Below are 14,818 nucleotides of genomic sequence, written 5' to 3' on the forward strand. Positions count from 1 at the left end.
ATGTGTATTTGCATGCTGCACGTACCTTTGCTGCCTTTCAATCTTAGCAGCCATCTTTGGGTTTAGAGCAACTTCATCATATGGAGGCTGCATCATACTAGGTTGTATTGGGAATGCTGGCTGGATCTGCTGGGCCTGCCTATTTTTACTTGTTCGCTGATAAGCTGTTATCAGGCGGCGAAGACGTGTTGTTAATGCAGACTGAGTGGGCCAATAGATTTTGTCTCCTTCCATCATTTGTCCATCTGTATTAAAACAAAGACACAGGAAAAATAATTGTTGCTAGTGCCTATGGTTCTACGCTATCTAAACACAGTTTAGCTTAAAGTCAGGAGAATTAAACAATTCAAAACAGATTGAATTAGCTCAGATTTGAAGTTTTATGTATTTACCTCCATCTGTTATTACTAAATCACCTGGGGATGAAACATCATCCTGTAGGAAAACAGAAGTGAAGCAAAACTTAAAACATAGCCCTCTCCAGAGATATAGGTTAAACTTACATCTTATAGTCAATTTATGAATATGACAAAGAACAACAGTAAGAGATATTTTGGACAAATGGCTAACAATGCAAAGAAAAGAATTATACAGCAATTCCCTCCCATGTAACCTGCCCACAAAACTGTGAAAACACATGGAATAAGTTTTACAAATTTAGATAAATATAGAAAAGGTAATAATTTTCTCAATTAAAAGGTAGAAGTATTATATTCAAAGAGTGTTAAAAGGAGCTATTAATAGGTGCCTACTATACCTCTATGTCATCTTTAAACATTGCCGGTGCTGGTTTATATTCTGGATCTTCTACATCCCTGTTAGAATTTTAACACAAAGGAACCCATCTTAGTAATATTTTAGAAGTCCTCAAACTCTCTTTAATTAAGCAAGACTTATTTAAATTTAGTTAGATGGACTGTATTTCATTTTCTATTTGAAACAAGGAAAGTATTTCATGTCAGCTTTGGCTTGAATCTTGCCCGGAGGGCCCCCCCCCCGTTCACAATTTCATTCAAAGAAGTTCTTTATGACCACAGCTACTAACCTCACTGATGAAGCAATGAAGAAAAGCAATTCTTCCTTTCAGTAATTATCAGTGATACTCAGATTGATCTACTGGGGTCAGTGGTTAGCTACACAAGACTAATACACCAAGGTGACTGACCTAAAATCATGTTAAATAGGTCTGTAGTACTCTGTGCCTTTGAAGGCTTTTGTATTTCAGTGTCTAAGTAATGCTTCTGATGAGGCAACACAAGGTAGAGTCCTTGTTAACAACTAGTTGCTGTATTTAAGAATGAAATCCCATATTTCAATGGTTCTGTTACACTGTTTCTAACTCTCTTCTGTGGGAGTAAAATCAAACTAGAATTCCTCATAACAATAGCATCAAACTTGTATAAAACTAGTTAAGAAGAGAATAATGTTCAACACACAAATTCAGTATTGTTAAATTTAAGGCCCCAAAATATTCATGCCCAATTTAAGTGCTTATACCCATCAATATAATCATTTGCTCTCTGTTCAGCAGCAACTGCTTTTTCATCTGGCTTGCCAACCCTTTCCAAGAAGCACAGAGCTGGGTCTGCTCTGATAGTGTTGTATTTTTCATAACCTATAAAGGAAAAAAAAAAGTGGCAAAAATTCAACTTTCAGAGTAAGCTATAAAAATATTGAGTGTAAAGTGTTTATATTGAGGGGTGGACAAGTACATACGTAGTCATCCACATTACTCACCATGTTTAAAAACTCCAATTAGAAGGGATTTATCTGCATCTGCATCCCACCACTCAGTAGGAATTTCAGAATGATCTGGCTCAGGGACCCAAACATCAATTTCACTAAGGAGAATCACCAATAGCATATCACCAATAATATTCAGGGGAAGAAATAAAGTTTTATTTTTCTCTTTGTACATTTCTACTTTATGTGGGATTTTTAAACTTCTCTAAGCACATATATACACTAAGACCCTAAAAATAGCACCACAAAGCACCCAGACAGCTTGATATTTGACAGAGACCAGTAACAGAGAAAGAATATGAAAGCAGAACCAGTATACAGTATTCTTCCCCTCTTAGTAAACTCCAGCAACTCCTGCAGTTTCTGCTTGCAAAACTTTGCAAACCAAGGATTATCCGCTTTTGTGTTTAACAAGATGGACCATTTTTCCATGAATGTAACACCTTTCTGAATCAAATTAAAACCTTCTGTCCTCCACAAGCTCCTGTAGCAGTGAGGTCAAGAATTTCCAAATGGCAATACTTCCATTAAAAAAAAAAAAAATTAACAGAATATGCAGCACATAACCAAAAGTGTGCACACAAGCAGGAAAACCTTGCTAATTAGAATGTAAAGTACAAAATTCTCTTAGTTATTCAGTCTATTTGACTTAAATAATTTTAGTTTATATAACTAGACTCTCATAAACAGGAATCAGAACTTCCTCATGTCAATACAAAGTAAACAAAAGCATTTTTCTCACAGTCTAAGGATACAAATATTTGGGTTTAACACTTCCTGTTTAGGTCCAGGAAGACTTCCGAGTTTTCCTTTGATAGTTTACATTTAAATAAATAAGCAAAAAACCTCTCTATAGTTCACCTGGCATCAATTCCATTAAACACCTTTTGGAATTCATTACCAATGACTTCTTGTTTTAAGTAATACAGCATTCTTACTCGAAGTAAGACCCTAAACAAAGAAAAAAAGAAATACAAATATTAGCACTCTAAAAGCTTTCAATAGTCGTGGGTGGTTTTGTTTTGTGTTTTGTAATATCACAAAGCTTTCAAAGTCACTTTCCTAAAATATACTTTCTCCAGTTGTAAAAGGAGATAACCCTCAATTCAGATCCTCTAACAACTTTTTACTGTGATCACTTTTATAAACAGCTTCATTGCAAAAATTCTTTCAAGTCCTAGACAAAGACCTGGGCCAGCAGAACACTCCTCACTTGCTTCATAAAAATGCTGCTAAGAACAAACTATTTCCCTTTTCCTACTTAAAAGATTCCCTTTGAAAGAACTGAATGGGCTGACATCTTTCACATCACTTTTTCATTCCTTCTGAGAATTTGATGCACGACCCCAATGGCTTCTCCATGCTCTCTCTCAAATCTTTACTACAGCAGTATGAAGTTTTCAAGCAGAGTATGAGAAGTTTTGCTACAGAAAAATGATTTATCTAAAACAAGCTCATGGGTATGAATGAGCTTCCAAACAAACTGGTAGGTCAGATTCCCAAAAGCCTAGAAAACAGGCCAGGTAAGCAGCATGTAAGATTGAGGGGTAATGACTTTAGTGCTTTATGTTTCTTTGCTAAGCAGTCCCAAACTTTTTAGTCCTTTGGCTGCTACAAGACTCCCTAAACATCCTAGCAAGATCTCTCTCTGTACAGACACACAGTTTCTTTAAAAATAAGATAACTATTTTGAACGTGAAATACTTGATTTGCCTCCTAATATACTGCAACCTAAACTATTCTAATCAGGGTAACACCATTAAACTTGTTTCTTCATAGTGCTACAAGTATTTTCAAGACAATAAGCAATTAGAATAAAAAAAAAGAATCTTTACACAGACATTGAAAGACATTCACACTTCAGTTACTGCTTACTTGTTGCAATGGTGTTTTATGTGCTTTTTGTATCCTTCATCTTGCAACAGATGTTCTGGATTATATTTTCGAAGCCATTCTGCTTTGTGTATATCAAAAGTGCTAGCCTGGGTCTTCACTTTTTTTCCTTTTCTTCCTCTAGGCACAGGGGCTGATAAGCCTATATAATTTAAAATACTATACAGTAACAGCAACATATAGGCATAGATCCCATGATACTTATGGTTCCTGTATCAGTATTGGGACCTGCAGTGCAGAAAAGATACTAGCATCACTGACTCTGGATATGAGAGATTTTTTCTCTTTCATCTCTTAGAACATTTCTGGAGTACATTTCACCAGCTAAGGACAAAGCAGGAGAGGGTGAAAAGGAGCATGCTCTCACCTACACTGAAACAGAATAGGTTCTTATGAACTGAAATGGAAATAAAGCTTACACAGAGGACACCAATCCATTTGGGTAAGCCATCAAATAGAAAGCAAAACAGAAATTAAAATTTTTCCATCAGTTGAACTGCATATCTGGAATAAATTTCATTTAATTCAAGTAAGATGCAGAGATAATTTTTAGCTGTTTTCATCCCAGTACTACAGGCATACTATATGAAGGTATTTAACTGCAGAAACACAGAAGGCCTTACCAAGGTGATTCTGTAACTCTCTTGTTTGCCCATCCTCTGTCGGGGTAATGAGATCCCATATAAAACTTTTTATTTTTTCATCCCCTCTGTAGTGAATAAGACAATAGGCTAATAGAGCTCGGCAGATTATCTCCACATCCAATTCATTCAGCTGTCTCTTGAAGCGGCCATGTGACAAAATTTCTCTCCATCGACCCCACCTAGTCCAAAGTGAAACACAGATCAGCACTTTGAACTAGAATGCTTGGGTAGCCTGTAATTTCCATTACAAAAGGGAATTTCTCTGTAAAACACTTAGCTTTCCACATTTTTCCTTCACCTTAAGCTACTGAGTGGAAATATGAAATTAACATATGCAACATAACTCCATCTATTTCACAGAATAGTTAGGGTTGGAAAGGACCTTAAGATCATCTAGTTCCAACCCTCCTGTCATGGGCAGGGACACCTCACACTAAACCATGTCACCTAAGACTCCAACCAACCTGGCCTTGAACACTGCCAGGGATGGAGCATTCACAACTTCCTTGGGCAACCCATTCCAGTGCCTCACCACATTTAAAGTAAAGAACTTCTTCCTTATATCCAACCTAAACTTCCCCTGTTGAAGTTTGAACCCATTACCCCTGGTCCTATCACTACAGTTCCTAATGAAAAGTCCATCTTCAGCATCCTTGTAGGCCCCCTTCAGATACTGGATTTAAACCAGTTTAAAAAAACCCCACAAGTTTAAACAAAACTTGCTGGCTTACAAAAACATGGATGATTGTTTTAGGCTTCTAAGACTGCAAACTGATGGAAACTCATACTGATAAGCGAACACAAGGTAGGTGAGAGAAAACCTAAGATTTCACTTCCAAATCAACATGTTCAGTTTAAGCATACTAGCTGGTTAGATTTTCAGTTCCTAATTGCACTTCATGGAAGTGCAAGATGTTCTGCAATTATGAATATCAAATCACCTACCAAGCCTTTATTTCAGATATTTGTTCACAGTTCTGACCCTGCCTGCAGCACTTACTGTAATGATTTTTAGAGACTAGTGCCCATTTTAAATGTCAATTTCCTTTGAAGAAGTTTTCACCTCCCTTCTTTCCTGTTTCTTCTACTGTAAACCGTCATAAAGATTTATACAGGATGCATGATAAATTCACATAAATTCATATTCTAAATAAATGTTATATATATACACACCAGGTTACTGCCACTATAGCTAAAAGTTAATTCATAAATACAATTTAGTACATGAAAAACAGTATTTAGAAAAAACTTCCTAGAATGAAGAAGGATGTATACAATACCCATAGACCAGCAAGTTTTTTTCCACTCGAAAGCACTCTGTTCTACCGTATCCACTGGAACGGTCACAGGGCCTGCGGAGTTTTGGTTTTTCATCACCCTCACTCTCCACCTCAGAAAACTCAGCCAGCTCATCCTTTGTAGAACTGAAGGGCCGTGTTTGTTTCCTAATTCTTGGGGTATCAATAACCAGGCTGTTCTGCAAAATTTCAAACAAAATTTGACAGAAGAAAAGCTTACCAACTCTTTTGAAATAGATGGCTTCAATTCAGAAACAATTTCTATCTAATGTCAATAACAGGTATTTTGTAAAGAAATCACAATAAACACCTCATCTGAGCTGAATATTTACACAGACAACACTGCAGTCTGTGTAAAAAGGGGCACTGAAAACTTTTTAGAGCATGGAAACATCTTCAAGTATAGGACACAACTTTCAGTATTATAAAATTGATAGAATTATTAGTCAGCTATTCTGCAGATTCCAGCCCAGGATTTACAGACAGAAACAGGGCAACTGGAACATTTACACATTTTAAACCATTTCCAGGCCTTCAACAAAAAACAAAGACCCCCATGCTCTTTTGGGACAGCAGGTAGCTAGGAGATACTAAAGCTATCAGCAGGCTGATTACCCATGCACAAATTAACCAGCACAAGAAGTCTGACTTGTTGAAATAGTAATACAAAAAAGCACCAGAAATTCTACACCTGCTATTTCACAATTCAACAGCAAACACATACTTGAGAAAATATGCATTAGAAAGAGAAGTACTTACTCTACCACTGATAGCATCTATATCTATTTCTGCTTTTTTGGCCCATTTCTGCCAGAAGTTGGGATCATCTAGTGAAATATCAGTCCTGTTTCCAGATGCAACAAAACTAGCCTGCAATAAATAAAACTTAATCTTACCAACATCGTACATCAAAAGTCAGTCGAGTTTGAATGCCTCAGTGATGCGAAGACTGCATAAGGTTATTTCATCAAGTCTCCCAAGCAGCTGTTAAGACTTCAGAAGCTACTTACAGTGCCAAAAACCTCAAAACTTATCTTCCCCCTTAATTTTTTAAATCAGATCCATAATATATAAGAACAATCTAATGAACTCTTATGCTCCATCAGGAGAGAACAACATTAAGCATCAAGATTCTTCTAATTCTGAATCTAAATTACCTGAATGGAAGAAAATAGGATCTCCTGAAGATGCTTATCAGCATTTGGGGATTTAAACTCATGCAAAAGTACTCGCTTGAAGGAAATTTCAAAGGAGTGTTTAAACTACTAACAATCAAAGCTTGAGAGCATGGAACAAGCTTAATTTCAAGAAGGCATTTTAAAACCCCTAGTATACTGCTTTTGGGAAAAAAGTAAAACCAAAAATTTTTACCTCTTCTGATAGACAGGGATTGTCTTTAGAAGTCTGTTTCTTATATAAGTCACAATAAGCAAAATATAAGATAAATTATATTTATAAATATTACCTTAAATATATATAAATATATATTTATACTCTTGTAAGTTTTCCTTTTGCTTTGACTTGGGGGGGGAACTGTCACAACTGCATTCATCAAGTACCCACATTCCAATCTCAGTTATACTGCTTGATTTATTTATGTATTTTTTTAATTTAACTGAATTTGTACTTCTTCAGATTCATATTAGCACATACTTTGGAAATTAAGGAGTCCAAATTTATTTTTTATTCTGTTCAACCAATTTTCCATGGATGCTATACTGTTGTTTTTCTCCTACGTACCAAAAATTATAAAAAGTGTCAGTCCAATTTTATTCTAGACTATTCCTTCTAAGATCTTACACTCTCAGCCCCCCCCCCCCCAGCACATATATATACTCTCCACCCCTTGCTATTTAGGAAGCTGTCATATTTTGCTTTTCAAACTCCTACCAAAAAAGCTCAAGGTTCAAGCTGTATCCTATGTGTAAGCATTTTTAGAATAAGCCTGACAACTGTCTTTTATACATTTTCCCTACTTAATATACTTGAATACAAAAGTATCTATACACAAAGCTGGTCTACTATTCTTGGTTAATGCAGTCCATTATATCTCACACAAATCCTAGCCTTTTCAAAAGCAGCACATGCCTAATTACTCATCTTTGCTCAAGCACGCTCTTTGCATCTGCCATTTACACAATCTGTATGCACAAAACTGACTTTGCTATGAGCATACGTTAGTAAAAACACATAGATGTAGGAACCCAAAGGCTGTACCTAAGACACACATGTTAAATAAAAGTAACCTTTTTTTTTTTAAAGCATAAACTTTACAGCACTGGTTACATTTACAGCTCTATACTGTCAAAGAATAATTTGCTGCTTCCACACCTTGGCAAATGTGGAGCCCCTTCCTTCTGATTCAATCATGATAGTTTTAGTACGACGCTGTAAAATTTGGTCAATGTCTTCCTCACAGAATTTAGAGCCTTCATCTTCTTCATCCATAATGGCACCATATGCACCCCTTCGAAGCAAGTCTTCTATTTCTTTTTTGGAGAGTTGTTGGATCTGGGAGGGGGGGAAGAAAAAAATGTTTGTGCAACTGAATTGTGCCTTACGATTTATAAATTTTAAATTCTAGCTTATTAAAAGCTAAGAGAAAAGTCTGGTCACCAATTGAAACAATTTATTATGTGGTTACAGTGCACATTTTTACAGGTACATGTTTTGTTTTGGTTGTTCCAACACCATGATGAATACAAGCTTAAAAGAATTACCTATTGTGATTCACATCTAGTATTAAAGTAACACATTATTTATAAATATGAGAAGATACAAAGAAACAAAGGGAACTTATCTCCTTGTTTGACATTATCTACCTTGGACATTAATAAGCAAGAAATAATGAGATTTATCAGAGTAACTGACTACATTTAAAATTATGTCAATTACATTGTTAGTCCGCATCAGAAAACATAACCCAGATGCAAACAAATGCATGGTAGGTTCTGTAATTTAAAATAGTTCCCATGTGATTAACAAAGCAAAAGGAGTTATTTCAAGAAATTTCTACATACACCACCAACAGTGTTTTCTCTTCCACTCATACTCTGTAGGACAGCCTTATCTAGTCCCAGTTTCAGACTTGCTCTGTCAAACATCTCTCTCTCATAGGAGTTCCGCGTTATCAGTCTGTAGACCTTCACTGCTTTGTTCTGACCAATCCTGTGACAACGAGCTTGAGCCTTTTGAAGGGAGAAAAGAATAGCAGAAAGAATTTAGACTTATCTAGGAATAAGATACACTTCTTTCAAGAAATTATTTCTGCTGTAGCACAGTCTGAAAAACAACAGTATGAACTCAAAGGGAAGTCAATTCACATGTAACTAAATGGAAACTACCAGACATTTTCTGCATTGCAAAGTTTTCTAAAAACAGTATAGTAAGTAAAATTAAGATGAATGATCTGTGCTGAATGCTACTGAATGGTGTTTCTCTTGCAGTAACACTACATAAAAAGACAAGCTAGCACCTAAGTTATATGATCTCCAAATACAAATTTGTCCTGAGTTCAGGTGTAGCAGTAATTTTTCTCCTTCTTAGTAGCTGGTGCAGTGCTGTTTTCAACTTTTGCCTGAGAACAGTGCTGATAACACAATGATGTTTTTAGTTGTTGCCAAGTACTGCTTACTCTGATCAAGGACTTTTCAGTCTCATGCTCTGCCAGTGAGGAGGGGCACAGGAAGCCAGGAGGAAGCAGAGGTAGGACACCTGACCCAAACTAGCCAAAGGGATATTCCATACCACAGCATGTCATGTCCAATATATAAACTGGAGGAAGTTACCTGGAAGGCCCAGATCATTGCTCGGGTCAGGCTGGGTATTGGTTGGCAGGTGGTGAGCAATTGTATTGTGCATCACTTGTGCTTATTGTTTTCTTTTCCTTTCCCCCTTTTAGTTTTATATTCTCTCTCCTTGTTATGTCCCTTATCATTGTTATTATTATTGGTAGTAGTAGTAGTTTTGTATTGTACCTTAGTTACTGGACTGTTCTTATCTCAACCCATGGGATTTACACTCTTTTGATTCTCCTCCCCATCCCTCCAGGAGTGGGGGGAAAAATGGGGGGGGGGGGGGGGGGAAACGAGCAGCTATGTGGTTCTGAGTTACCAGCTGGATTTAAACCATGACAAAAGAGTAAAGGAGTTGTGACTGAATTCAATTTCAGGAACCAATTCCTAGATTCGATTCATTCATTGTGTCTTAATACATATTACTCCTTTTCTATATATTATGTTTTAGCTGAACAACTCTATTTCTAAAAAATGTGTTAGTCAGCAAATGCAGAATCTAATCCCCAGTTTAAGTGTCAAAGTCTTAAGTGTTTTATCTACTCATTGGCTTAGTTTACCTGTGTTGTGCTTTCAAAGTGTAATCAATTTGAAAGGAAGTTATAACCCATCCAAACCCAGATAACCTCTCCTAGCCAAGTAGAAAGTATTCATCAAAAACCATGAAATATTTGCCTTAAAAAAAATGAAAATTTTAAAATGACGCATATTCAAAATGAAGACAATATTATAAGTGACCAAATTTTTATCAGCCATATTTGACTGCTTAGATTTCACTATTATGCTCAAAAGAATTTACCTGAAGATCATTTTGAGGATTCCAATCAGAATCAAAAATTATACATGTATCTGCTGCAGTTAAATTAATGCCCAAACCACCAGCTCTGGTGCACAGAAGGAAGACAAAACGGTCGGAATCTGGCTTGCTGAACCGGTCAATGGCAGCTTGTCTGAGATTGCCTCGTACTCGCCCATCAATTCGTTCATACAAGTATCTGGAAATTGCCATGGATACACACACACAAAGAGGGATTAGAACAGAACATTAACCTGAAGTCCCATGTGCACACTTACAAGTTTTTCACATGCTATTATGCTTAGATCCCTGCCTGGGGTCACAGTAGCAGGACAATGATCTTTCATATTATATACCAAATTGTTTGCACATGTTAGGGGTAACCAAGTAACAAGCAGAAAGCAGTCCCTGGTAAGCTATCATTGGACAAACTGCATATCAATTCTGTCAAGAGCAATAGAAACAGAAAAAAAATTACACGGACAGCACCTCTAACAGTCTTTATCAAGGCATCAATGAATCCAGGGCTTCCTAAACTAAAACCAGCAAATTTAAAAGCCTGAAGTAGAACTGTAATTTTTGTTACACCTCTGATAGTTACTCCAATGAAACTTATGAAATCAAGTCAAATGCTTAAAAAGGGAGCAAATGCTTCTGTACTTTGTAGATGAAGGTGCTGAATGTGTATGTGTTAGTCAAAGAGCCTCAAAACCATTTTTCTACTAATCAGCTATAAAATGGCACAGCAGATAATTCACAGGACCACAGCCATTTTGGTAGGCAGCCATCTCCTACAGTCATGAATTCTGTTAAATATGAAGTCTAACCATGCATGCACTCTAAAATTTCTAATCAAAGAGTAGCATGAGCAAGTTTCACCTCCTACGGATTTCAGAAAATTCTACCTGTAAATGTGATGCACCAGTCTAGATGTTACAACATTACAGCAAAAGGAGTATTTTCCATATTGGATACTACTATGAAATTAAAACTAGTCTATTAAAATAAAACATACAAACTGTTGAGCTTGCAGTTCAAATAGACTGCTTTATGAAACCAAAACCATAGAAGAATAGAAGTTACAGAATCACAGAATCCCAAGGGTTGGAAGGGACCTCAAAAGATCATCTAGTCCAATCCCCCTGCAAGAGCAGGTTATATAAAATTATCACAAGAGGAGATTTTAATATATTCTAGTAATGGCTTTCAATATACCTTCCAGTATCCACTGCAGGAAGGCTTGACATTCTCACTAATTTTTAACATGCAAACTCTATATTACTATGTAGTATACTGACAAATATACACTTTAAAGCAACATGTACATTCCAACAGACTATTAAAACAACCAGAACTATGTCTTTTTATATTTTTTTTCAGGTTGATATAGGAACAGTTGATTGTAACAACCTTTTTGAAGGTTTCATTTGTAGGCGTAATAGCCTTCATCTGAAGGTGTAACAACCTTTCTGAAGGTTTCATTTGTTGGTGATTTATAAATGGTAAGCCACCACAGCAAGTTACACAGTGATTAGCCAGAAAGAAAGAATTCCTATCTCTGGTGTGCTGTAATCACTAATCCTGCACTAATATTCAAAGATATACTCACAGAGAACAACATACTACAGGAGACAGAATAGGGAGTATCGTACCTTTTATGTATAAGGTAATCCTCCAAAATATCAAGGCAACGCACCATCTGAGAGAAGATAAGGACTTTGTGGCCTCCTGCTTTCATTTTCGGAAGAAGTTTATCAATAAGAACCAATTTACCAGCAGACTGGATCATTGCTTGCAGATGGAAGTCTGGAGCACTTAGGTTATATGTTTCTTTAAACTCTCCAAGGATTTTCTCTTCGGCACCTATAAAAGAATTTATTTCTGTATCTACAAGTGTACCTACAGAAATATCTCCATGCACATACAAGGCCAAGTTACCAAAAAATAAATAAATTAAAAAAATTAAAAAATTGGTGCTTGTACTCTAAACATGCCTCCATTAGTTGCTGCTGGAGAAAGAGCAAAGTTCTAGATGGATCTAAAGTCTAGCAGGAACATCTTTTTCTGTGCTCTTTGAAAAGCAGCCTGAAGTTTTTAATCAGAGTACCACAGAAAGAACACCTAGAACAAGGTAAATCCCCCAACTGCAAAAACAAAAATACTTGTTCTCATGTGTCACATAAAAAAACCCCAACCAAAACGAACAAAACACACCCCCCCCGAAAACAAACAAACAAACCAACCCAACAATTGAAGAACCACAAGACCTTGCATCTCTGTGATATTTTAAATGGGACAGGAATCTTACGAAACAGCATTCTAAGTCCCGCTATGATTAAAATCACAGCAAAATCTTCAAGAGCTAAAAAACTATCCAAATCAGTTATAAGTAACTGAGAAAAACAATGCAGACTGACACAGTCCATATCACTTGTGAGAAGCATTAAAAGTTAGCTCTAGTTGTTCTTCACACTGCCTTTAAAGATATGCAACATTCCCATGAGATAATAGCTTCTAAATATTCTGTAAAATCCTACAAAGCAAGTTCACATTTCAGGCCTTAAATATGCAAATGTATCACAACTTTGCCTTACATCTATCAAAAACATGCTTCCACCTAATCCAGTCCCTTGGAAAGTCTGATGAAAACATTTAAGAATTACAAAAGCTCTTATATATTTTAAATATTTAAGAACTACAAGAGTACTAAAAGTAATAGCAAAAAAGAAATCATTAAAAAATTAAAATAATCAGTCTTTATCATGTATTTACCTTTGATGAGGTAAGGGTGATTACAACATTTTCTGAGTTCCATCATGGTGTTAACCAGATTGGGCACATTTGTTTGTCCTGCTCCTTTGGATAAGAAAGCAAAATTTTTCTCCAGAATAGCTCGATAATATTTCTTCTGAATATTAGTTAGTTCTACTTCAATTATAGTTTCCTCCTTTGGAGCCAACTTTTTTTCTACATCTTCCTTTAATCGCCTGAGCATCATGGGTTTCAGGATAGCTTGTAGTTTCTGGACCTAAATGAAACACAACAGTTGGTTCAAACATGAAAAATATTAATATAGTTTAATGAAAAACTTTTGTACTCTACATCATTTTTTTGCCCTAGACTTACATATATTTGCCAGATGGTATATATCCTTATTTTTAATCCCAAAGTACTTAAGATTTTTTTACATACTCCAAAACAAAAAAAAGAGTAACTTTTTAACACTTGTCTGCAAAGACTCTGTCTACAAAGCAGAACTGCTGTGGTGAATTGCTGAGGTGAGTAGCTTGAGAGAAAACACCTTCAACACCTCAGTGGAGGGAAGCTCAGCATCCAGGGAGCCTCAATTCAGAGCAGCAAAAGTCACCAAGTGAGCCTCAAGTTCTTGACAGGACTTGCCCAGGAGACAGCAGCTCAGCTGACATGAGCACCTGACTCACAGGGGCGGCACCAGGAGGGATGGTGCCAGACTTGACTGGTTAAAAACCGGCCACAGGGAGTGTGAGTGACCAGGAGCTTGGTGCGGGAGTTTGTGTGGGCAGGTGGGCAGGTGAGCAGGATGGTTAGCACTCGCCTTATGACTAGGGCCTGGTCTAGGAGCTCTGCTCTGGCTGTGGCCAGCATAGGCAGCCAGACAGAGCGGATGAGAGGGGAGGCTGCAGCACAGAGTATCCATTGTAGATCATGCAGAAAAGAGGAGGGCATCAACTCAGGAAGCTGGGAAAGACAAACAAAAAAAGGAGGAAGAGGACAATTAAAAGCAATGGGCTTCCTCCTAAATCTGATGTCCCCAGCCAGAAAAACTTTGCAGTTCTGCAGGGGGCTAACGAAACACACTGGCAATATGAACAACCAGCTAATGCACTGATAAAGAAGATGACTACTGGTGCTGCCAGGAAAAAGCAGCAGATCATAGTAGTAGGGGACTACTTTAAAAGGCACAGGGGCACCCATCTGTCAGCCTGACCCAATCTCAACGGAGGTGTGTTGCCTACCAGGGATTCGGATCAGGGATATTGCAGAGACTGCCTGATCTAATAAGTCCCACCAACAATTACCCACTTCCAGTCGTTCATATGAGTGCTAGTGATACAGATAAAAGTAGCTCAGAGAATGTTAAGGACTACAGAGCCCTGGGAGAGGTGGTTAGGGGCTCTGGAACTCAGATAGTCTTTTCATCAATTCTCCAGGATAAAGGGGAGGACCTTCAAAGGCCTAGATGGATTTGCCAGGTTAATAAATGGTTCCAACAGCGGAGCCACAGTCAAGGGTTTGGGTATCTAGAACATGGGCCTCAATTTGGGAGGCCAGGTCTACTGGGGGCTGGTGGAGCTGCTCTGACAAGGAAGAGGAAGAGAGGTTTTGGTAGGGGGCTTGCCAGGCTGGTCAAGAAAGCTTTAAATTAGATGTGTTCGAGGAGGGGGGCATCATTCCATCCCAGCATTCCCAGTCAGTTGCCAGCACCTATAACAAATGCTCAGAGCAATGTAGAGATATTCCAGCCGCTCCAGCCAATGAGCCGGCTTCATTTGGAGCTCGGATCAGATGACTCTATAGAAATGCCCATAGTATGGGGAACAAACAAGAGGAATTAGAGATGTGTGCATGTCTATGGGAATATGATATAATAGGTATCACAGAAAAATGGTG

General features: G+C 37.3%; 1 protein-coding gene across 1 annotated transcript in view; it reads right to left on the reverse strand.

Moving 5' to 3' along the window:
- LOC117438203 (chromodomain-helicase-DNA-binding protein 9-like) overlaps positions 1–14,818 on the reverse strand; it is a 124,678-nt gene that overhangs the window by 20,262 nt on the left and 89,598 nt on the right. Inside the window, exons 14-28 of the mRNA XM_034073694.1 lie at positions 12,941–13,196; positions 11,821–12,031; positions 10,172–10,367; positions 8,599–8,766; positions 7,910–8,089; positions 6,338–6,448; positions 5,561–5,757; positions 4,260–4,459; positions 3,619–3,778; positions 2,605–2,694; positions 1,738–1,841; positions 1,498–1,615; positions 758–815; positions 393–435; positions 26–245 (exon numbers count right to left, since the gene is read on the reverse strand). Coding sequence (XP_033929585.1) covers positions 26–245; positions 393–435; positions 758–815; positions 1,498–1,615; positions 1,738–1,841; positions 2,605–2,694; positions 3,619–3,778; positions 4,260–4,459; positions 5,561–5,757; positions 6,338–6,448; positions 7,910–8,089; positions 8,599–8,766; positions 10,172–10,367; positions 11,821–12,031; positions 12,941–13,196 — 2,312 coding nt within the window. The remainder of the gene's footprint in view (positions 1–25; positions 246–392; positions 436–757; positions 816–1,497; positions 1,616–1,737; positions 1,842–2,604; positions 2,695–3,618; positions 3,779–4,259; positions 4,460–5,560; positions 5,758–6,337; positions 6,449–7,909; positions 8,090–8,598; positions 8,767–10,171; positions 10,368–11,820; positions 12,032–12,940; positions 13,197–14,818) is intronic.

Source organism: Melopsittacus undulatus (assembly GCF_012275295.1).
Source record: "Melopsittacus undulatus isolate bMelUnd1 chromosome W unlocalized genomic scaffold, bMelUnd1.mat.Z SUPER_W_unloc_10, whole genome shotgun sequence".
Lineage (NCBI taxonomy): Eukaryota > Metazoa > Chordata > Aves > Psittaciformes > Psittaculidae > Melopsittacus > Melopsittacus undulatus.